The sequence below is a fragment of the Lactuca sativa genome, chromosome 5, assembly GCF_002870075.4.
Source record: "Lactuca sativa cultivar Salinas chromosome 5, Lsat_Salinas_v11, whole genome shotgun sequence".
NCBI lineage: Eukaryota > Viridiplantae > Streptophyta > Magnoliopsida > Asterales > Asteraceae > Lactuca > Lactuca sativa.
This window is the reverse complement of record NC_056627.2, coordinates 316,285,280-316,294,685: the sequence shown is the minus strand read 5'-3', so window position 1 is coordinate 316,294,685 and position 9,406 is coordinate 316,285,280. Positions and strand designations below refer to the sequence as shown.

Sequence of the window (9,406 nt, the reverse complement as noted above, 5' to 3'; positions counted from 1 at the left end):
CATCAAGATTATACCCAACAATCACTTAGTCCCTTAAGACTAAGGCTCCAATTTTCCAGATCATATCAAAACAATGTCTTAATGGATAAACTTTCCAACTTTATCCATTTTCATGGTTTGAATAACACCATCTCTAAACCTAGGTCTAAAATGGGACAAAATGACTCAATCCTCATGCATAGATCATTTGGAAAGACATAAATAAACTCAAAAAACCTCAAAGGGTCTAAAAAAAAGAAAAAAAGAAAAACCCCACCTTTGGACATGGACCTTTCGAAACTCTCAAGAATCATGACAAAGAGTGGACTAATCAAGCTAAAAACCTAGATCTAAGTAGAAGACACATAAATGTTGGATCTTGATGACTTACAAAGGCCTAGAAGGCTATGAAATGTTTGAATAACTCTGGAATGCTTCGTTATGCACCAAGGAGCTTGCTTCTTCTTCAATAACCATCAAAAGCTTCATACTTTAAGGAAATCAGGCAATAGAGGCTTGCGTTTCGAGGTTTCGGTCTTATGGGATGGAGGCTGAAGAAAAAAACGACTAACCTTAGAAATCGGTGTCCTTATATAAGCCTCAACGCCCAAGATTAGAGTTTGGGATTTATGTGGCTTCGAGTCGCGACCTATGCTTAGTTGTTGTGCGATTTATGACGTGATACGTGTCATGCTTATCTATTAAGCTCGTCGCGAACAAGGGTTTTTCCCAAACTCCTCAATCTCATTTCCTCAAGATCTTAAAATAATCACATACGGGAAAACATGTGTTACACAACACGTGATTTTTTTGTGGTAAGCACTGTGCATTTTAGTGTGGTTTTAGGCCAAAATCAAATCGCAAACTGCATGTATCGATTTTTGTAATCTTAAAACCACAATGTATAATTTTAAAGGTGGTGTGGTTTTAAGTGGTATGGTTTCGGTTTTAAACCGCACAGTGAAATGGTACATTGTTCTATTGTGGTACGGTTTTCTATTGTGAAACATTTATTTGATTAAAATTTTAGATTTTAACACTTACCCAACACGCTAAGCCTAGAAATATGAAGCAACTTTTTCTTTTCTTGTTTTTTTTAGCCTACAATGAAAGTTTTGTGAAATCATAATTTTGGACTTTTGGTCCACAAACACAAGGACTCTTAAACTATTATGAGTAGGGGTGCAAACGAGCCAAGCCGAGCCAGAGCCTGGCCAGGCTCGGCTCGGGCTCGTTTAAGTTATACGAGGCTCGAGCTTGAGCTCGACTCTATTTGAGCTTTCTTTTATTGAGCTCGGCTCAAGCTCGTAAAGAATTCTACAAGCTTGGCTCGGGCTCGGGCTCGACTCGTTTGTCGTTTGATGTGCCTAAATAAGCTTAAGCCCGGCTCAAGCTCGTTAAGAAACTCGTTTACTAATACCCGAAAGACAAAACTGCACAAATCGTCCCTGTGGTTTGCTGAAAATTGCCACTTTGGTCCAAAAAGATTTGGACTAGCATTAGAGGTCCAAACTTTTCATTTTCTTGCGAGTTTGGTCCAATTTGCTTTAAATATTTTTATAATGACGGTTTTGCCCTTATGCTTTTTTATTTTTCAATATTTTTTATTTATTTAAATCTTTTTCTGATTAAAATAAAAATTAAAAAGAAATAGCTCTCCCTCTCTCTCTCTCTCTCAACATATAACCCTCCCTCACTCAAAACATCTCTCCCTCTTGTTCGTATCTCACCAACCAATACCACCGTTTCCCGACCTCCTCCATCCTCCTCCTTATTCAAACCAATAACCACCACCACCTGCTACCATTCCTCTCCATTCACTGTCGAGGACAAACACAACCAAGGGTGGTGTTACTGTGGTGACCACCGAGAGGCACACTCACCTCCTGTGGTGACCATCCATCGTGAAGGAAAACCCCAAAGTGATTAGGTCGACATACTCTTTGGATCTCGAACCTCATGAGAATCGACGAGCACCACTGGATTGATGTCGATTTTTGGATTTCTCGGTACAGGCGAAGGCGGTGGTCGGCGAATTACAGTTTCCTACCCTCCATATTTGGCGATTGTTGTGGAATTTGTCTTGATTGTTACGATTGAAAGATCCGTTTTGGTGAAGATCATCCCTACATCTACAAAAATTAATTTTAGGGTTAGGGTTCACATCAAAAATTGATTGAGAGTAAGCGATGGTTGTGGAATCCATGTCCTTCCCTCTTTCATCTAATTGATTTGCTCCAGTGTTGACCCAATTCGTTTGATGTATTTCCGATGGATGATTCAATTTGGTTAATGTTTCAAGATTGATTTTGATTTTAGGTCACAAGTAACCGGTGGTGTTTTCCTTTTTTGTATCTGAACAAATCGAATTCAAAAGTGGTTTGTACATGGGTGGGGAGTTGTTAGTGGATGAAGGTAAAAGAATGGGGTGATGTCTCTAATTGTGGGTGTAGTAATGGGTTTGATCTGAAGCGATGTAGAAGGAGTTCGATCTAATGATGTGCATATGTGATGTGGATATAAAGGAATGGGAGGTGGTAGATTGGTGACTGATTGCAGCGCATGGCAGGTGAATGCTGGAATGGAGGCAACAGGTGGAAGGCCGCAGCGACGTTGGGGCGTTTGATGGCTATGGGTCACGACAGGGGGAGGGCTGATTGGGCTGAGAACAACGGTGGCAGTCGGTGGTGCTCGTTCCGGCGACTCCTGCTGCTTCTGTTTATTTCTTTCGGCGAGGTCAACGCGTGAGAGATGAGGGGAGGAAAGAGTAAGGGTCGGGGATGTTTGGGGGTGCTGGACTTGACTGGAACGAAAATGGAGAGAGAGATATTCTTTTTTATTTTTCTTTTAATAAGAAAAAACATTTAAATAAATAAAAAATAGAAAAAGAAAGTATAAAGGGTAAATCCGTCATTTTAAATATTTCTAAATCAAATTAGACTAAAATCGCAACAAAATGAAAACTTTGGACCTGTGGTGCTAGTCAAAACTTTTTTGGACCAAAGTGACAATTTTGAGCAAACCACAGGGACCATTTGTGCAGTTTAGTCTACCCGAAATCCATAATTTCCCAAATATGTTTTTATTTTAATATAAGAAAATAATAATAAATTATATTATATAAATGCTCGTTTAGACTTGTGAGCCTAATCGAGCTTAGTGACATAGGCTCGAACTCGAGCTCGTTTAATAAACGAGCTTAATATTAAGCTCGAGCTCGGTTGGAGCTCGTTTAAAACCGGTTTCGAGTCGAGCTTTTAACGAGTCGATCCCGAGTAACTTGCGAGTAGCTTGACTCGTTTGCACCCCTAATTATGAGTTATAGTGATGCATTTGATGTATTGATTTACCAACAAAAGAAATGACCTTTTTAACATAAACATCCACAATAACATTTTTTTTTCAATATACATATAATTGAAGTCGTGGGGTTCGGTTTCTAGGGTAAAACTGTCACACAACATCAAATTGATCGGTTTTTGTCAAAATAAAAACCACATTGTCGGTTTTGTATCGTTTTTTTAGATCCGTTTGACATTTGGCCTTGTGCTAAGGAATGAACCTCTCAAATTAGAGGTCATGTATTCAAATCTCTTAGGAGATATATGTTATATTTAGGAGTAGGTTTAGATAACTTTTCGTTTAAAAAAATGATTTTTGGGCACTCCTAATAATTACCACTAATGCTAAGGTATTTGGTTTATGGGAAAAGTAGTGTCCACAAATTTCTATGAGAGTTTTATCGAGTTCTAAACATGTTTTTCACCGACCATTATAGTTTGATATTTTCTTTATGATGTTTGGAAGCAGTGACCTACATACACCAACCCAATTTTCTGTATTTCGAACAACTCTAAGTTTAACATTAAATTTTAGTAGGGGATATTTAACAGAATAACTTAACTAATTTCTTTCCTTGAAATTAAGCAAAATCAATGATGATGAACCAAATCTCTGTACAACCAGACATGAAGGAAAACCAAAATTCACTACTACAAGAGAGACCACCATCTCCTGCTTATGTTCTCCATTCCACTACTACATCCCCCCAACCACAGCATAAGACCGATACCCACCACACTCACTAGCGGAGCCACCACAAACCACCACCCTCCTCCTCCACCACCACCACTCACATTCTCACTCTCCCCCACCAATGCATGGCTTCTGTCTGGTCTCCTCCTGTCACTATCTGTAGGAAGCTCGTATCTACAAAGGGGACAAGTATTATGTGCATTTAACCATGGTGTAATACATGAAGGATGATACACATGTAAACAAGGAAGTCGATTCACTACACTTCCAACACACACACTATCTTTACAAATCACACACACCAAACCCAAACCCTCCACGTCATCATCTCCAACCACCACACGTTCAAGATTCTTCACAAAGGAAGCAGATGCAGGAGGCGCCCCTCTGTCAATCTCACCATCAAGATACTCTCCAACACTACGCCATGTCACTTGCTCCTCCAAGTTACCATCAATTCCTCTCCTTTCACTGATTCCGATTCCGATTCCGGCCTCGGGAGACAGAACCTCCCTAAGCCAATCCACCGAGAGATTCCGTCCATTTGTCGCCAATGATCTGTGCAGCTGAGCCCTACCCAACAAACTTCCATGTGTGTTTTCACCATCATCATCATCATCATCATCATCATCATCATGGTCATCCGAGTTCCATTGGTTAAGATCACTGTGGATGGAGTCTGAATCTGTGTCATAACTTCCAGAATTGGAATTAGAATATGGAAAGATATCAGTTTCCTCAAAAACAGAATCAAAGTCATCACTTTCTGTATCAGATAAAACTCTCCTCCATTGTCTTGATCTGGATTGATATCCATGGTCATGATCAGAGACTATAGGCTGCATATGTCTGGCTAGATTGATCATATCTGGAAATTCTTGTGATAATATATTTTCAATAGATTCTGGACTGCTGTTGTACCTTGTGGTAGGAGTTGAGTGCTGTGTGAGTGTGAGGGTGTCTGTGTCCTCCACAAACAAAAACTTACAATCCCCACATATGTTCATGGCCATGGGTTCAACCACCTCAGATGAAAGAATTCTATGACATAGGCAACACCTCTTTGGTTCAATGGCTAATGTGTCATTCATTTCCGTAAGTTACAGCTGCAAAAGTACATGTTGTGATTAGTCAATTCATGTCCATAAGATACATAGAAGCTATGGATGTTTGATTATTAGCTTTAACTCATTTATCATTGTTGTTTCCCACGATCTGTCATAACTCATAATCCACCTTTAGTGCTACTTTTGTTTGTTAAAACAACATACAGTTAACAAACACATAATGGGATTATTGTCAGATGTGAGATGTGAAGAAAGCCAGCATACAAACTCCATTAAAGAGAATAAAATATTGGATAATGTGACCTTTATGTTAATTTAGCACAGAAAAATAACAAAGCAATCAATTTAGAACTCCTATCTGGAGTGTGAAATTGAGGAAGTTTGTTCCAATTTGTGTGCTTTTTATCAAAAGTAATTCCAATCCACCAAAATGATCAACCTTTGCATCCATATATCCAGCCCAATGAGAAGAGATAACATAGTCACTATCACAGATGATAGGATGAAAGAGATCAACTTGAATCATATCACAGATGAAGGCATATAATTAAACTAGTGGTGGCATTTCGTAAGCCTCCATTTCCTATATCCATTTTGTATGATAAAAAAGATAATCAAACGTTTTGTGAAAGGTCAACGTTTATTATTATAATTTTAGTAAGGATATAGAAATGTGGTGTTCACATGCGAATCTCCTTACCCTAATACTGATTTCATATATAAGGAAAAGGGATACGCATAAATTTACCAGATACTTACTTGTAAAAATCAATTCCGCACCAGAGATCATCAATTTCCTCACCTGAATTGAAAGACATACGAATCGTTGACCATTTTTGAAATAAAGTTCATAAAGATTAGAAAGAAGCCTATGATCAGAAGACAATTAACCTGAAATTTATCAGGGATTTGCGGCAACCAAAATCAAAGAAGAAGATCGAGAAGAAGAGGTAAACGCGATGGAGAGTGTCAGAAATTCCCACGATTGGCTGCTTTCTTGTTTTGGGGTCCATTCATTAGTTGTCTGATGCAAGAAAAAGTTCCTCTTATCTCTTTTATGCCGCCATACCTTGAAGGAAATTTACAAATATGTATTAATGTAATTTTTTTTAGAGAAAATGACAAAAATAGTCAATTATACTAATTGCATTACAAAAATAGCCAAAAAAAATCGGGATTACAAAAATAGCCACCCATTTCGCAGGTGAGAAGGCCCCATCTGCGAAATGGGCATCTCATCTGCGAATGTACAAGTGCCTGAAGCACAGTTGTGCTTCAGGCACTTGTACATTCGCAGATGAGATGCCCATTTCGCAGATGGGGCCTTCTCATCTGCGAAATGGGTGATTTTTAGGTATAAAAACGTTTTTTTTTTTTTTTTTTTTCATTTTCACCATTCTCTACACAAAAACTCTCTCTAACTTTGGGCTTCTCTCGGAATTTTGGCTAGTTTTTGAAGAAAATGGAAGATTATGTCAACAATCCCGCAAATATGGTTAGATTTTAACTCTTTTAATGTTTAAAGTTTTTTTTTTTTTTTATCAATTTTTGTATTATTTAGTGTTAAAAAATGGTAATTTTGTTGTGTTTGATTGATAGTTTTAGTATATTTTTAGTATACTTGAAGTTTAAATGCAAGTAGAGACAAGTAGAGACTGCGTAGATAATGTTTACAATTTGTTTTTGTAGTTTTTTTAGTTGTTGTATAACCTGAAATCTTGTAAGTTTTTTTAGTAGAAACTGCAAAATAGTTGTTTGTATATATATTTGTCATATAACATTTGTATAAGTTGAAAATTTGTCGTATATATATTGTTAGAAATTGTTTTTATTTGTCGTATAAGTTGAAAATTTTGTATAAAGTAGTCGTATAACTTGGAAAATTGTTAGTTTGGTTGTCGTTTTATTTTTAAATTTTTTTGTTTATATGGTTATATAATGTTAGTTTTAATTAGAAAGATAAAAATTGTTTATATATTTATCGTTTAAGTTGAAAATTTGTTTAAGTTGAAAATATGTTTAAGTTGAAAATATTTATATATGATATTGTTTTCTATCGTAAATATATTTGTTGTATAACTTGGAAAATTGTTTATATATGTGTATGTTATTGTTTTTTATCGGGGAAATATATATATATTAGTAATTAAGAAAGTATTTGCAGTTCGTAATCATATATTTAAAAAAAAATATATTTTTTAGTTATCTAATTTGTTTTTGTGTTTTTTTTTTGCAGCATGATTTTAGTTTAATGAATACGAAAGCCTTTGCGAACCTAAAAGGCTCTGGCGGTAACATATGGGAAGTCTTTGAAGTTTTAGATGATGCCCGACGTGCTATTTTCAGAAATACCGTCTTTGGCTATTTTATTGATGTCCCTCGTTTACAAGGGGACGCTTTATTGTTTCATAAAATGTTCCTTCATCAGATCCGGCCGGACCCTGTTTTATCTCCAGATGGAATAAAACGTTTATATTTTCGAGTAGGCAATACCAAAATGGTTTATGGGCCGGAAGAGTTTTGTTTGATTACCGGCTTCAATTTTGGGGAGTATCCAAAAAACATTGGGAGAAAAGGGTCGGAAAAATTAATAAGCAGTAAAAAAAGATGTTTACTGCGTGAACGGCTATTTCCGGACCATACTAATAGTTCGGTGAAAATCGGCGACTTGAAAAGTTTAATTTTAAATCAAACATTCTTAGCACTTGACGACCTTGATGCAGTTAGAGTATGTTTGATATACATTTTGTGTGAAGGTTTTTTGGGCAAAGAAGTTAACGATCGGGTGCCACAAGATTGGTTTTTTTTGGCTGAGAATTTGGATCTCTGGAATAGGTATATTTTCTTTACGTTAAAAGTTCTATTTTATTAAAGTTATAATTTATATAATAATCAATTTTGTTTTTTTTTTTTGTTTTGTTAGCTTCGCTTGGGGTAGCTATCTATGGGATTTTACTTATGTTGACCTTGAGGATACGTGGAATAAGATACATCATTATTTATCACTTCCTGAGCGTGGTCAAACTTTAAAGTATTCCGTCTCAGGATTTACGGCTCCAATTAGGGTATAAAAATTTTATTTTATTTAAATTGTTTTATTGTTATATTTTTTATTTTAATTTTAACTTTTATTACTGTTATTGTACAAAATTGTAGATATGGATATATGAGATGATTCCGGCTGTTCGTGCATGTGGATTTGCATTGAGAAAAAATAAAGACTTGCCTCGGATGAAAAGATGGAGCGGAACAAAAAAATTGAAATGGGTTGACGTGAACAAGATTTGGTCAAAGATGCAGGTTTAAAAATAATTCGTTTATTATTAATAAAGTTGATTATTATAGTTTTATATGCATTTTTAATATGTTTAATTTTTTAGGAGGGGCTACCACCAAGACAAAACATGTTACCGGGTGATGGTGAGATGACATCTTTTTATTATATGTCATTTCAAGAGTATGTATATGGTGAAGGGAAAGCAGTTCCATCCCCAGTACGGGACCATTTTAGGAGACAAGACGAATCTTCGTCTAGTATGTCGTCCAGTGGTCGCTCTCATGGTAGAGGTCGGGGCAGTGGGAAACACAAGCTAGACGAGTTGTTGAAACGGGTACATGCACTGGAGCAGCATGTGTTTATGAATCAACAAAAACCTACAGAGGTTTTTGTTGAAGAAGTGAATAATGACCAATTTTGGAACGACATTTTTTTTGAGGACCCGACAGTGTCACAAAGAAATTATGATGAACAGGTTAGTTACACGCTACATTATTTATTAAATTTTATTAACATATATGAATACCTGTGTTCATATTTTATATTTGAAAATATAGGTTGTGCAAGATGAAGAGATGAATAAAAACAATACAACTCAAAATGTTTTTGGTGATACTCAAGACGACAAGGTTGTTATAGATGTTACCTTTACGATTTTAATAATTACTTTTTAATAAAGTGTCTTTCGTTATTAAGTAAAAAGTTATATTTTTAATGTAGGTGTTGGAGGAGAGTAATCAGTATGCGGGGAACAAATTTGATGATGATGTGTTTGATGTAAACGATTATAGTGAAGTTAAAGAGGTTATTATAGTTACATTAATATTATATTAATATTTTGTTTATTTAGATATTATTGCTTATTAAATTATGTGTATTTCGTTATTAAGTATAAAGTATTATCTTTAATGTAGGAGTGGGAGGAGAGGAATGACAATGCAGGGAACAAATTTGATGATGATGTGCCGGATGAAGACGAACTAATAATAACGGGAAATGTAGATTATTTTCATGATGATGATGATGACAAAGAAGTTACACCCGATAA

The 9,406-nt window shown here is 35.9% G+C and overlaps 2 protein-coding genes across 4 annotated transcripts; one reads left to right on the top strand and one right to left on the bottom strand.

Moving 5' to 3' along the window:
- Window positions 1-3,878: 3,878 nt before the first annotated feature.
- LOC111904929 (E3 ubiquitin-protein ligase CIP8) lies at window positions 3,879-6,132 on the bottom strand. Of its 3 annotated transcripts, XM_052763577.1 has the most exons (4): window positions 5,973-6,132; window positions 5,841-5,883; window positions 4,936-5,120; window positions 3,879-4,710 (listed from the first exon to the last, which is right to left on the bottom strand). In XM_052763577.1, exons 3-4 carry the CDS (start codon window positions 5,103-5,105, stop codon window positions 3,972-3,974), a joined length of 909 nt encoding a protein of 302 aa, XP_052619537.1. In that variant the 5' UTR covers window positions 5,106-5,120; window positions 5,841-5,883; window positions 5,973-6,132; the 3' UTR covers window positions 3,879-3,971. The 3 variants fall into 3 exon arrangements, with proteins under 3 accessions (XP_052619537.1, XP_023756395.2, XP_023756394.2); XM_023900627.3 differs by having other exon boundaries at window positions 3,879-5,120; window positions 5,830-5,883; XM_023900626.3 differs by having other exon boundaries at window positions 3,879-5,120.
- A 340-nt stretch (window positions 6,133-6,472) lies between these two features.
- Window positions 6,473-9,226, top strand: LOC128125944 (uncharacterized). The gene is made up of 7 exons (XM_052763575.1): window positions 6,473-6,576; window positions 7,318-7,916; window positions 8,005-8,146; window positions 8,238-8,381; window positions 8,462-8,833; window positions 8,916-8,987; window positions 9,079-9,226. Exons 1-7 carry the CDS (start codon window positions 6,544-6,546, stop codon window positions 9,190-9,192), a joined length of 1,476 nt encoding a protein of 491 aa, XP_052619535.1. The 5' UTR covers window positions 6,473-6,543; the 3' UTR covers window positions 9,193-9,226.
- The last annotated feature ends 180 nt before the right edge of the window (window positions 9,227-9,406 follow it).

Excerpts from the sequence above, each read along its gene's own strand:
- LOC111904929 (XM_023900627.3), bottom strand. The coding sequence starts at position 5,105 with ATGAATGACACATTAGCCATTGAACCAAAGAGGTGTTGCCTATGTCAT.
- LOC128125944 (XM_052763575.1), top strand. The coding sequence starts at position 6,544 with ATGGAAGATTATGTCAACAATCCCGCAAATATG. Across the intron at positions 8,382-8,461 it reads AGATTTGGTCAAAGATGCAG|GAGGGGCTACCACCAAGACA; the intron begins GTTTAAAAATAA and ends TTAATTTTTTAG. Across the intron at positions 8,834-8,915 it reads AAAGAAATTATGATGAACAG|GTTGTGCAAGATGAAGAGAT; the intron begins GTTAGTTACACG and ends TTGAAAATATAG.